General features: G+C 41.6%; 1 protein-coding gene across 1 annotated transcript in view; it reads right to left on the bottom strand.

The window, feature by feature from the left end:
* The window catches only part of LOC132397689 (receptor-type tyrosine-protein phosphatase R-like), a 271,111-nt gene that overhangs the window by 82,799 nt on the left and 173,495 nt on the right, over positions 1 to 14,817 (bottom strand). Inside the window, exons 7-8 of the mRNA XM_059976458.1 lie at positions 6,926 to 7,112; positions 5,082 to 5,166 (exon numbers count right to left, since the gene is read on the bottom strand). Of these exons, the coding sequence (XP_059832441.1) occupies positions 5,082 to 5,166; positions 6,926 to 7,112 (272 nt within the window). The remainder of the gene's footprint in view (positions 1 to 5,081; positions 5,167 to 6,925; positions 7,113 to 14,817) is intronic.

Genomic DNA, 14,817 nt, shown 5'->3' with positions numbered 1-14,817 from the left:
CCACTAGGTAGAACAGCAGATACATCAGGAGCAACAGACACAAAACGCTGGAGGAACAGCAGGTCAGGCAGCATCTATGGAAAGGTGTAAACAGTCAATGTTTCAGGCTCACCTTCTTCAGGAATGAGAAGAAAGGGGGAAGATGCCAGATTAAAAGGGGGAGGAGGAGGCTAGTTGGAAGGTGATAGGTGAAGCCAGGTGAGTGGAAAAGGAGGAGGGGGTTGAATTTGTTCACCAGAAGGAGAAATCGATATTCATGCCATCAGGTCAGAGGAACCCAGGGTGCTTCTCCACCCTGAGGGTGGCCTCATCTTGGCACAGAAGGAGGCCGTGGATCAGCATGTCAGAACAGGAATGGGAATGGGAGTTAAGCCACGGGGAAGTCCTGTTTGTGGCAGATGGTGCGGAGGTGCTCGATGAAGTGGTTATATCAACACCCTTCTCCTGTTGAAAGAGCACCAGTCTTTCCAGTTACTGAGGCATCATTTGCTATTCCACATACTGCTGGACACAATTGAATATAACATCGATTATACAGGCACCGGGGTATGTGGCTGTGATTCTGTTGCTCTTTCAAACATGACAGTAAATTATTCCAATGACCAGAATCATTCATTGCAAAATCCAGGCCACTGATATACATGAAAGCCAAGATTAATAGTGGACTTTCTGTTCGACGGAGCAGATGACAGATGAAATTTTCTAGTGCTATCTTTAATGCAAAGTCTCTGTTCTAATTATCTGCAAAAAAAGCCTAAATTGTCTTAGAATTGCCTTTCTTTAAAACATAAGCAATGATACAAGCTTGAATTCCCTTGTTAAACATCTTCACACACATCTGGGTACTCTTTGTGAATGGTCTAATATCACACCCAAATCCTTTTCCCTTTCTGAGTTTGCCAAGCACACCCATACATGGTTATTTACTTATTAGGATACAGCGAGGACAGGCCCTTCCTGCCTTTAGAGTTGCACCACCCAGCCATCCCCAGATTTAATCCTCGCCTAATCATGACGCAACTTACAATGACCAATTAACCTATCAACCAGTAGGTCTTTGAACTGTGGGTGGAAACCGGAGCACCCGAAGAAAACCCATGTAGTCACGGGGGGAGGGGGTGGACTGTACAAACTCCTTACAGGCAGTGGCGGGATTTGAACCTGAGTCGCCTGTACTGGAGAGTGTTGTGCTAACTACTATGTATTCATTATTCCACACATCTCCTTCACTTTCTGCTGTCACACTTAGCCCATTGTCCAGACCCTGGCATTATGGCATTCCGTGCGTAAAAAGCACCAACTCCATTTAGTATAACATTAGATTTTATAAGCTGTAAAATATCAAACCACAGAAACAAGATGGATATACAGTTCATCTCTTTAGAAGTTGTCAGCCTGTACTTGCTTCATGAAAGGCTGTTGCAGAATCCTCTGACATCTGCACTTAAGTCCCCAGAGTGTAGACAGAAGTTCAAAGTAAATTTATTATCAAAGTACATATAATGTCACCACATGCAACCCGGAGATTCATTTTCTTGTGAGCATACTCAGTAAATCTTTAGAATTATAACTATAACAGAATCAATGAAAGACTGCCCAACTAGGGTGTTCAAACAGAGAGCAGAACAAAACAAACTGCGCAACTGCAAATATAAATAAATAGCAATAAATAATGAGAACATGAGATAAAGAGTCCTTGAAAGTGAGTGAATTGGTTGTGGGAACACAGATTAATCCTTGACATCTTTCTCTTTGCTTCCGTATAACGCCAAGGTTAGAGATAAGAACAGTTCAGTGGGGGTTGCTGCACATTGACGGTGTGATTATGGCTGACGTGAATATCAGCAGAAGGTAAGTGGTATATATTTGACAGAAGGTCTAACCGAAAATGAACAAACAGTATAAGGTGCTTTCTCAGAGGAATTAACAGCAGGAAATCTGATTTCCTGGCCTGGAAACTGTTCCAGTAACATATGGATTCACTTTTAAGGACTTTTCATCTCATGTTCTCAGTATTTATTGCTATATTTATTTATTATTATTATTATTATTATTATTATTATTATTTATTGTCTTTTGCACACTGGTTGTCCGCCTTGTTGGGTGTGTCTTTCATTGATTCTGTAATGGCTATTGGATTTATTGAGTATGATCAGGATTGTCTATGTGTACTTTGATAATACATTTACTTCGAACTTAGCAACACTTGGTTCAGTCAATTTGTTTTTAGTTGAAAATCACAATGACTCATTTGCTTGTAAGTAATGTAAGAGTGGCTTACACCTCCTCTGGCTGTTTTGTAGTCAGACATGGCTTGGGAAATAGTTTCTGAATACCATCTTGTCTAATAACCTCTTCTCGGGCTTCCAACCAGCTACAGGTATTGATTTTAACCGATGTTTCGATGACAAACTCTACCAGCTTCATTAGGGATGATGCCTGGGCAGGTCTGGTCCGGTGGTATTTATACCCCGTCACTTGTCAACAAAGTACAAACTAAGGAGTTTCCCAGGGACCACCAATAGATAACCTTCAGACATGTAGAAACAGATGACAGACATAGAAATAGTTATAATTTTAAAATTTTAGTGAAGTATTTTTAAAAAATCAGCTTAAAATGCCTTAAGTAAATTAGTTCCAATACTTTAAAAAATGTATTCACTTGCCTTTTTAGTATACTGTATGAGATCCATTGAAAAGAATATGACCATACTTAATGCACCAGCTGGAGTTGGCATAAGCCTGAGAAACCAAGTACTAAGTGAAAAGCGCATCTTTCCCTCCCCCTTCTTTCTGCTTTCCACAGGGATCGCTCCCTACGCGACTCCCTTGTCCACTCGTCCCCCCCATCCCTTCCCACCGATCTCCCTCCTGGCACTTATCCTTGTAAACGGAACAAGTGCTACACCTGCCCTTTCACTTCCTCCTTCACCACCATTCAGGGCCCCAGACAGTCCTTCCAGGTGAGGCGACACTTCACCTGTGAGTCGGCTGGTGTGGTATACTGCGTCCGGTGCTCCCAGTGTGGCCTTTTATATATTGGTGAGACCCGACGCAGACTGGGAAACTGTTTCGCTGAACACCTACGCTCTGTCCGCCAGAAAAAACAGGATCTCCCAGTGGCCACACATTTTAATTCCAAGTCCCCATTCCCATTCTGATATGTCTATCCATGGCCTCCTCTACCGTCAAGATGAAGCCACACTCAGGTTGGAGGAACAACACCTTATATACCGGCTGGGTAGCCTCCAACCTGATGGCATGAACATTGACTTCTCTAACTTCCGTTAATGCCCCTCCTCCCCTTCTTATCCCATCCCTGACAGATTTAGTTGTTTGGTTTTTTTCTCTCTCTGTGCCCATCAGTCTGCCTGTTCTCCATCTCCCTCTGGTGCTCCCCCCACCTTTCTTTCTCCCTAGGCCTCCCATCCCATAATCCTTTCCCTCCTCCAGCTCTGTATCACTTTTGCCAATCACCTTTCCAGCTCTCAGCTTCACCCCACCCCTCCAGTCTTCTCCTATCATTTCGCATTTCCCCCTCCCCCTCCTACTTTCAAATCTCATAGTATCTTTCCTTTCAGTTAGTCCTGATGAAGAGTCTTGGTCCGAAACGTCGACAGCGCTTCTCCCTATAGATGCTGCCTGGCCTGCTGTGTTCCACCAGCATTTTGTGTGTGTTGTTTGAATTTCCAGCATCTGCAGATTTCCTTGTGTTTGCAAAGTTTATTTATTATTGAGATACTGCGCGGAATAGGCTGTCCTGGCTCTTTGAGCCATATCCAGTAACCCCAGAAGCCGATTAACCCTAACCTAATCATGGAACCATTTACAATGACCAATTGATCTACCTACTTTTGGAATGTGGGAGGAAACTGGAGCACCCAGTGGAAACCCACGCATTTCACAGGGTGGACATACAGAGACTCCCCACCGAACTGTGTCGGAAGTGAATTCTAAATTCTGAGTGTCATGCTAACCGCTACACTGTTGTGGACCCATTATTTGGCCCCTCAGTTCAGTGCCTTCCTTCAGGGGCCAGTAGCAAATCCAGAGTGGAGCCAAAGGTGAAATTGGCCTACACCTACTCTGTCCTTCACTGCCATGTTCAAACGCAGAAGTCTGGAAGATGCTGACACACTCAAAACACACCATGAGCTATCTGAACTTTCTCTACATAAAGAAAACAAGGCCAACCACCTGCAGATGCTAGAAATCCAAGCAACACACACAAAATGTTGGAGGAACTCAGCAGGCCAGGCAGCATCTATGGAAAAGAGTATTGTCAATGTTTTGGGCCGAGACCCTTCACCAGGGTTATTGAAGGAGTTTGTAAATCAAATGCTTCTCTGTTGAACTAATCTACTTCAAAAGTAAATCCCCAAACTTTAGTGAAACAATAATATTATTTTGGTCCCAGTGCCCCAAATGCTTACCTAAAGAATTTCTGGGACTAATCTTTCATCTCAGTAGGTGGAATGTGCTGAACTACATGATATTAGGATAGGACTACAGATGTCTTCAACAGTTAATACCTGAATTGAGCAACACATCTTATATCTCAGCATGCAAGATAATGTAATAGAACATAGTTAAAACATATGTAAATAACATATTGCATCACTTTGCATTTTCTTTTTATCTCCATACAAGTTTATGGAATCTAAGATTACATTTATCTGCCATTTAGAACTGAACTAATTTTATGATTGTTCTCTCTATCCTAATAGCTCAAACGATAATGACAAATGGAAATTTTCCATGCATATTTGTGTAAAGAATTTCTGTTGTCCTAATTGTATAAATCTTGATTATCTATTTAAAGCTCCTTCAAATCACAGTGGCCTACTTCTCTCACCTAATGAGTAAAGGGAGTTAGTGTAGAAAGTGGCAATCAATACCCATGTTTCCTGAAGTGTTTTCCTGTCTCTAACTTACAACAAGAGATAATTTAGGAGTGCAGACATCAGTATTATGCTTTCTACTAATCAACCCAGGCCTGATTAATGTGGCTTGAATATCAGTAATATCAACAAATAAGTTATAGAATGACAAATGAAGAGCTGTATAATAGGTGAACTTACTTGGCAAAATAGTTTTATATCTATTCTTAGTTCCATTGTATGGGATACTCAGTTCTTTGGGATTCACAAAATTCATGGGTATTTCCTGTTATTTGAAGGAAATTAAAAAAAGACAAAAGCATCAGAAATTTTAAAATGCTTAGCATACGATAAACCACATAGCAAAGTAAAGCACAGTTGTTGCAGGAGATGGGATGTTATGTTGAAATTGTATAAGACATTGGTGAGTTCTAATTAGGAGTACAGTGTCCAATCACAAACAAGATAAAACCTGCAGATGCTTGAAATCCAAGCAACACACGAAATGCTGGAGGAACTCAGCAGGCCAGGCAGCATCTGTGGAAAAGAGTAAACTGTCGATGTTTTGGACTGAGATCCTGATGAAGGGTCTCGGCCTGAAATGTCAACTGTACTCTTTTCCATAGATGATGACTGTTCTGTTGAGTTCCTCCAGCATTTTGTGTGTGTTGTTTTGGAGTATGGTGTGGAGTTTTGGTCACCTACCTACAGGAAAGATGTAAATAAGTTGAAAGAGTACAGAGAAAATTTACAAGGATGTTGCCTGGTCTGGGATGATGTGAGTTATAAAGAAAGATTGAATAGATTTGGACTGTACTCCTTAGAATGTGGAAGATTGAAATTAATTTTGATAGAGGTATACAAAATTTTGAGGGGTTTAGATAGGGTAAGTGCAAGTAGGCTTTTTCCACTGAGGTGGGGTGGGACTACAACCAGAGATTACAGATTCAGGGTGAAAGGAGAAAACTTTAAGTGGAACATGAGGGGAAACTTCTTCACTCAAGAGTTGTGAGAGTGTGGAATGAGCTGCTAGCACAAGTGGTGCGTGCAAGCTTGATTTTCACGTTTAAGAAAGGCTTGGATAGGTACATGAATGATAGGGGTATGGAGGGCTGTGGCTCTGGCACAGGTCAATGGGAGTAGCCAAACATAAATGGTTTGGCACAGTCCAGATGGGCTGAAAGGCCTCTTTCTGTGCAGTAATTTTCTATGACTCTATATATGAAGTTCTGTCATTGTATTTTTGAATGATTGTGTGTGTTATCTGCAGTGAAATACTGAATCCATGTTCTAAGTGCTTTTCTCCGTCTGAGCCTTCCTCGGCACAGGTAGGTGCAGAGGTGAACAAACAGGCGAAGCTTTTCTGCAGAACTTGTTTGAGCATTAACCTACTGGGACACATATCTCTTGTGAATTCAAGTATGCACAGTTTCTGTCATTAGCTGCAACATGGAATTAAATATAGAATAGTCAACCTGTGGGCAGATTCTTCCTTACGCACTACAAGGAGTTTGAATTTATGCAAAAACATGATAGAAATATAGGCAGCAAGTCTTCCATGGTATGTGCAACACACTAACTATTAAGCAACAGCACAGACATTTTGTCACATCATATGTGTGATAGAATACGTGTGCTTAGAACTGGTGCAATCACTTCATTCAATTTTTCTGCTCCATAATTAAGGAAGATTGCTGATACTTGAAGATCAGATGTAAAATTGTCTGTATATTATAGATTAAAATTCATGAACAAGTAAGACTTCTAACTTTGCCTGGGTTTTGAATTATATAACTACTTTCCATCTCCAAATACACTGATATTAAATAGGGATAATAGGAATTAAACACAAGGAATTTATATTAAAAAAACATATAACAAGTGAAGTAATTGTCTTTCAGAACAACATGCTATAAACCTGTAATCTGTTGGTTGATTATTCCAAATTGTATCTTTGACTAAAGTTGGTTCTTGCCACGTTTTGTGAAATCGACATTGATTACAAATGTTATGTGCAGACTGGGGTACGGCATAGAGATTCATACCATGAATTCAGCTTGAAAGGACTGGGCACTTGCTACAATTTCTTTAAGTTGCATTCTGGTTAACACCCGGCTGGCAGTCTGTAGATATTCCAGAAATATTTTCTCACGGGGTGTTGGTGCATTACTGAATGATTCAACGTTTCCCAAAGTACTCATATCCAACGTAAGTGATACGTTTGAGCCTCGCCTGTGAATGATAAAAAAAAGTAATTGAAAATATCTATTAGACATTTCTCCTTTCTTAAGCCATTATGCACTACCCATAGCTAGTGCCTACAAACACATACATCACAACTTTAAGGAATATATTCATTAAGGCCTGAAACATGCAACAAAAAAGGAACTGAGGTTGGCAGTCTTCATTGTGGAGCAAAACCTAACAGCTCCAGCTGGACATGAACCTGCACGGCTGAACTCGCAAATCAGTGATTCCCCATGGAGAGCTGGCTTGCATCCTCTTTCAGTGTTTTCTTCAGAATATCAAACAATGCCTGATATTTACCAACTACCCTTCAATTTAAAAAAATCTTGAAGTGAACACGATTGTTACTTAATAATTACTCCAATGCAGATGCTGAAGTACATGCTAGGATGCGACGGGACACACCATCAGTGATGTAACCTGGGGTCATCGGGTCTTTTGGGTCTTTCAACATCAGACAGCCTCTCCGAGGTGACCCAATCTGGGTTGACCAGGCCCTGGCTTGTGTCCTAGCAGCATTGGTCCATGGATTACACTCTGATCCATAACCATTTGGAGGCTCACTCAGCAGCGTCTTTGACGGTCCTGATGTCTCTTTTCTTTGCAGTCTCCATAATGCCAAGGAGAGAGTAGGTTCGGCACAGTGAGCAGCACACAAAACCTCTACACCCCACCTCAATAGATCCACATCGTGCCCTCCACTTCTGTCTCTAGCACTGCTCTACCAGCTCCTGGCATTTGGCTTTCTTACACTCAAGTCAAGTCACGTTTTAGTGTCATTTCGATCATAACTACTGGTACAGTACACAGTAAAAACGAGACAACATTTTTCAGGACCAAGATGCTACATGAAACAGTACAAAAACTACACTGAATTACATTAAAACAACACAGAGAAAAAAAACTACACTGGACTACAGACCTACCCAGGACCACATAAAGTGCACAAAACAGTGCAGGCATTACAATAAATAATAAATAAGACAATAGGCACAGTAGAGGACAGTAAGTTGGTGTCAGTCAAGGCTCTGAGCATTGAGGAGTCTGATGGCTTGGGGGAAGAAACTGTTACATAGTCTGGTCGTAAGAGCCCGAATGCTTTTTACAGACAGCAGGAGGGAGAAGAGTTTGTATGAGGGGTGCGTGGGATCCTTCATAATGCTGTTTGCTTTGCAGATGCAGCGTGTAGAGTAAATGTCCGTAATGGCGGGAAGAGACACCCCGAAGATCTTCTCAGCTGACCTCAAACCAGTCTTCCCAAGGCACTTTGTGTGTGTTGCTCTGGATTTCCAGCAACTGCAGAATCTCTTGTGTTTACTCTATTGCTGAAATCTGATTTTATATATATTCCCTCAAATAAATACTTCAAAATTCCAAAATACTTTTTCTCTTTCTGAATTTTTCTTACATAAAATTTCCACAAAATGGGAGACACTATTTTAAATTGCCTTCATAGTAGCAATAGCCATTCTTCATGGATGTAGTATCATTATTATCCAGTGAAGAACTCTGGGAAGCTGATATTCTTGAGGAAACATTTCAGAATAAAGCCCCTTGGCCATTCAGTTGCATCGATATGGCCCTCATCGGTCAGGGTCGACCATGAATATTGTGTCCTAGCTGACCATGTGATACACAAGCCAGTACATGGGTCAGGGTAGTGTGATATGGAGAGCAAGCTGTTGCCCATGCAGCTGATGAACAGCCGAGACCGCAACACCAACAGCACCGTGGGAGTTGCCAGTCAGCGTTGAACTCAATGTAGCACTGCCTTAGGGACTCCAACTCTTGATTTTTCCCTCAGGGTTTACTCTTGAAGCCTTTCCCATGAGTAGGTTTAGCCACAAGGCAGTGAAGGCTTGAAATCAGTTTCAAAGATTCAAAGTACATTTACTATCAAAGTACTTATGCAGTATACAACCCAAAGATTTGTCTTCCCATAGACAAACATGAAACAAAGAAATAAGACCATAGGACATAGGAAGAGAACTAGGCCATTTGGTCCATCGAGTCTCTGCCGCCATTCAATCATAGCTGATCTTTTTTTCTCTTTCTCAACCCCATTTCCAGGCCTTCTCCCCATAACCTTTGATCCCATGTCCAATCAAGAACCTATCAATCTCTGCCTTAAGTGCACCCAACGACTTGGCCTCCACAGCTCCACAGGATCCACAAATTCACCACACATTGGCTAAAGAAATTTCTCCGCATCTCTGTTTTGAATGGACACTTCTCTATTCTGAGGCTGTGTCCACTTGTCCTAGATGCTCCAACCATGGGAAGCATCCTTTCCTCATCTACTCTGTCTAGGCCTTTCAACATTTGAAAGGTTTCAATAAGATCTCTCTCATCCTTCTAATTCCAGTGAGTACAGACCCACAGCCATCAAACATCCCTCGTATGATAACCCTTTCATTCCTGGAGTCACCCTTGAGAAACTCCTCTGGACCATTTCCAATGCCAGCACATACCTGTTAAGATGAGGAGCCCAATACTGTCACAATACTCAATATGAGGCCTTAGCAATGCCTTGTAAAGCCTCAGTATCACTTCCCTGCTCTTGTATTCTAGACCCCTTGAATTGAATGGTAACATTGCATTTGCCTTCCTCACCACTGGCTCTACCTGCCAGTTAACCTTCAAGATGTTCTGCACAAGGACTCCCAAGCCCCTTTGCATCTCAGAGTTTTGGATATTCTCCCCATTTAGAAAATAGTCTGCACATTTATTTCTTCTACCAATGTGCATGACCATGCATTTTCCAACATTGTATTTCATTTGCCACTTTCTTGCCCATTCTCCTAATCTGCCTAAGTCCTTCTGCACTCTACCTGTTTCATCAACACTACCGCCCCTCCACCAGTCTTTGTATCATCTGCAATCTTGGCATAAAGCCATCTATTTTATCATCTAAATCATTTATATGCATCATAAAAAGACCCTGTGGAACACCACTAGTCACTGGCAGCTAACCAGTTAAGGATCCTTTTATTCCCACTTGCTACCTTCTTCCAATTAGCCAATGCTTTAACCATGTTAGTAACTTTCCTGTAATACCATGGGCTCTTAACTTTTTAAGCAGCCTCATGTGTGGCACCCTGTCAAAGGTCTTCTGAAAGTCCAAATATACAACATCCTCTGCATCCCTTTTATCTATCCCACTTGCAGGAATTTCCCTGAAGGAAACCTTGCTGACTTTCTACTATCTGGTCCTGTGTCACCAAGTGCTCTATAACCTCATCCTTAACAATTGACTCCAACATCTTCCCAGCCACTGAGGTCAGGCTAACTGGTCTATAATGCCTTGGAACCCATTCAAAGAAAAGCATTAGAGCCCAAATATGCCAAAAAAGAGAACAAACATAAAACAAACAACAGTACAAGCATAAAAAAAACAAGCAAAAAGCACAGGATATAAAACACCAAACCATCAAAGCCATTGAAAGAGTCCTGGCATATTTGTCCAGCTCTGTTCAACCCAACCCAGCACTGTGTTGTACATTAACTTCAGGCTGCAGAGCCAGTGCACCCCAAACAAAACTGCACTAAATAGCAATGAAAATAGGAGCAAGCAGAAACCAGAAACACAAATCATAACGTGAACTACAGAGCCCAATCCACAAACCACGTCAACTCCTTCCCCAAGATGGGCTGCCAACCACGCCTGATGAGCCCCATCTGTCCAAGCCACTGGTTTTAAGGCACCAGTAACCTGCCTTTTCCCCTTCTCCGGCCAGCAGAAGTGCCTCTGCCAGGCTTAGTAGCAAGGCCACATGTGAAGACCAGGAGCTGGACTTGGTTGTCTCCACTATCACCCCCAGCTATGACAGCCTTAAGGAAATTCAACTATATTGCATTATTTAATCAGTAGGTGGAGAGTAAAACAGAGGCAAAATTTAGCAGATGCTGCAAATCTGAAATCAAAACAAAAAATAGTGGAAAGACTTAGCAGGTGAATTTAGATGGTGATCGACAGCCTGGAGAAAGAACGTAAAAAGGGAATTCTTGCCTCAGGCTGTCCAAAATGTTTTAAGGGCAATTCAGTACATTTGAAGTACTGATATACAATTCCATTTAATAGAATGATGGAACAAATACATTGAAGATACATGGGAAGGTCTGATAGACCTTCATTCATAATAAGGTGGTCCTTGTACCAAACAGTGATCAGGGTTATTAAGTTATAATGTCCAAGATAAACTGTGTTTCTATTACTTAGGGTCCTCGTGCAGGGGATGAACTGACGTTTGAGTAATTTAAACACGGGTCAGAAGGACTGGAAAGGCAGGGAGTCAGGACTGCAGGTGAGGGCCAGGTGGGTTCTGCATGCTGGTCCACGGCATTTATTCCGCTTCCATGGCATCTAGGGTGAGGCTCCGGCTGCTCCGGGCTTTGTGGCTGCGAGCTTTGCGACGATTTGCCCTGCTGTGTGATGAACTGAAGTTCAGGCTATGGGCCTACTCCAGCTGCTCCAGCCTTGGACTCACTTTCGTTCCGAATGTTGTTGCTTGCTTTTACTATCTACGCGGTTTGTGCTTTTTTCCCCTCTCTCTGTGCATTGGGTTTGGTCTTTTTTTAAATTGAGTTCTTTCAGGCTTTCTGTTTGGTGGCTACCTGCAAGGAGACAAATCTCAAGATTGTATAATTTATACATACTTAGAGAATAAATATACTTTGAACTTTGAACTTGAACATATATGCTGAAATTATTATTCATGGGGTTTGAAACCTTTTTAAAATTTAGGTTCTGGATGAAGAGGTTCCTGGCCTGACCAGCATTTCTAGACGTACGCTAATTACTGATGAGTCACTGTCTTGAACCACATTCATCTGTGAGATATTTGTCCACACCCCAGAATAACTGAATTAAATTTAGACATTTAGATTGGTAAATAATTTGGTCTATCTCCCATCTTTGTAATCTCTAAATATTTTAAATGTTGAAGAATTTTAAATCCATGCCAATTCTTGTGACAGTTCTTTATACAAATTTCTTCATTTGAATTTGAACCTTATTACAACACCAAAACCACCTACCATCCTATTAAAAGCCAATCAATGGCATCATGCGCTTTCCTCAACCTTTTCAAATTCTATGTGCTTTATAGACTTAACCATTCCAACTTTCAATGTCTCTTCTTGTACGATTGTATTTAGTACAAGTACCCTCATTTAGTTACCCTTTGACCTTTTTCAAGGAGTGATGCCCCCCTCCAGGTGCCAAGGTCAGGGATGTCTCAGATCACATCTACACCATTTTGGAGAGGGAGGGAGAGCAGCCAGATGTCTTGGTACATATTGGCACCAATGACATAGGAAGGAAAAGCAAAGAGGTCCTGAAGAGAGAATTTGCGGAGCTAGGTAGAAAGCTGAGAAGCATGACCTCCAGGATAGCAAATTCTGGATTGCTACCGGTGCCATGTTCCGGTGAGGGTAGAAACAGCATGATATGGCAAATAAATGTGTGGCTAAGAGGCTGGTGCAGGTGGAAGGACTTCAGGTTCTTAGATCTCTTCTGGGGGAAGGTATGACTTGTATAAAAGGAATGGATTGCACCTGATCCTGAGGTGGAACAATATTCCTGTGGGCAGGTTTGTTGGAGCTGTTGGGGAGGGTTTAAACTAATTTGACAGGGGAATGGGAACCAGAGTGAAGGGGCTCAGGATAGGACAGATGGTAAAAGAGCAGGGCGAGTATCAGTGCTTCAGACTGTCAGGAAGGGCAGGCAGATGATAGGACAAAACTGCAGCCAGCAGGGTGAGTGTCAGTGCATTAGGATGCAAAATCAAAAAGGGTAACAAATAGAGTACTCAAAGTGTTATATCTCAATGCACAGAGTATAAGAAATGAGGTGGATGATCTTTTTGCACCTTTACAGATTCTCAGATATGATGTTGTGGCCATCACTGAATCATGGTTGTAGATTGGAGCTCAATATCCAAGGTTACACATTGTATCGGAGGGCTAGATAGATAGGCAGAGGGCTGCTAGAAAAAAAGATATCTAATCGTTAGAAAGGTGTGACATAGGATTGGAAGATGTTGAATCTTTGTGGGTTGAGTTAAGAAACTGTAAGGGTAAAAGGACCCTGATGGCAGTTATGTACAATTCTCCAATCAGCAGCTGTGGTTTGCACGAACAGATTACAATGGGAGATAGAACATGTGTGTTAAAAAGGCAGTGTTATGATAGTCATGAGAAATTTTAACATGCTGGTAGAATGCAAAAATCAGGGGTTGGCAATGGATCTCATGAGAATGAATTTGCTGAATGCCTGCGAGATGGCTTTTTAGATCAGTTAGTTGTAGTGCCTACTAAGGGATCAGCTATTGGATGTTATGCAATGAACCAAAGGTGATTGAGGAGCTTAAGGCAAAGGAATCCTTAGGAGACAGTGAGCACAATATGACTGAGGCAATGCACAGAAGGAACTTAGCAGGTCAAGCAACATCTCTGGTAATTCAACGTTTCAGGCCAAGACCTAATGAAGGGTCTCAGTCTGAAATGTCGACTGCACTCTTTTCCTTAGATGCTGCCTGATCTGCTGAGTTCCTCCAGCACCGTGTGTGCGTTGCTTGTATTTCCAGCACCTTCATATTTTCTCTTGTTTATGATATGATTGAGTGCAACTTGAAATTTGATAGGGAGAAGATAAAGTCTGATGTAACAGTATTTCAGTGAAGTAAAGGAAATTACAGTGGTGTGAGAGAGGAGTTGGTCAAAATAATATTGGAAGGAGCTGCTGGCAGGGATGACAGCAGAGCAGCAATGACGTGAGTTTCTTGGAAAAGTGAGGAAGCTGCAGGATAGATGTATTCCAAGGACAAAGAAAATCAGAAATGGCAAAATAGTACAACTCTGGCTGACAAGAGAAGCCAAAACTAATGTAAAAGCAAAAGAAAGGGCATACAGCAAAAGTAAAAATTAGCAGGAAGATAGAGGATTGGGAAGCTTTTAAAAACCTACAGAAAGCAACTAAAAGAGTCATTGAGGGAAAAATAATTATGAAAGCAAGCTAGCAAACAATATCGAGATGGATAGTAAAAGCTTTTTCAAGTATATTAAAAACAGGGAGATGAGAGTGGATATAGAACCGCTAGAAAACAAGGCCGGAGAAGTAATAACGAGGGACAAGGAGATGGCAGATAAACTAAATAAGTAATTTGCTTCAGACTTCACTGTGGAAGACATTAGCATTGTGTCAAGTGTTGAAGGGTGTGAGGAAAGAAAAGTGAGTGCAGTTACTATTACAAAGGAGAAGGTACTGAAAAATCTGAAAGACCTAAAGGTACATAAGTAACCTGGACCAGATGAACTGCTTTTTATGCTGTATATCAATGATTTAGTTGATGGAATAGATGGCTTTGTTGTCAAGTTTGCTGATGATACAAAGATTGGTTGTGGGGCAGGTAGTGTTGAGGAAACAGGTAGGCTGCAGAAGGAGGTAGACAGATTAGGAGAATGGGCAAGAATGTGGCAAATGAAAAACAATGTTGGAAAATATATGGTCATGCACTTTGGTAGAAGAAATAAATGTCCAGGCTATTTTCTAAACAGGGAGAAAATCTAAAAAATATCTGAGCTGCTAAAGAACTTGGGAGTCCTTGTGCAGAGCACCGTAAAGATTAAATTGCAGGTTGAGTTGGTGCTGAGGAAGGTAAATGCAATGTTAGCATTCATTTCAAGATGT

This window comes from Hypanus sabinus, chromosome 8 (assembly GCF_030144855.1).
Source record: "Hypanus sabinus isolate sHypSab1 chromosome 8, sHypSab1.hap1, whole genome shotgun sequence".
NCBI lineage: Eukaryota > Metazoa > Chordata > Chondrichthyes > Myliobatiformes > Dasyatidae > Hypanus > Hypanus sabinus.
The sequence above is the reverse complement of the archived record's forward strand: the minus strand, read 5'-3'. Positions and strand labels throughout refer to the sequence as shown.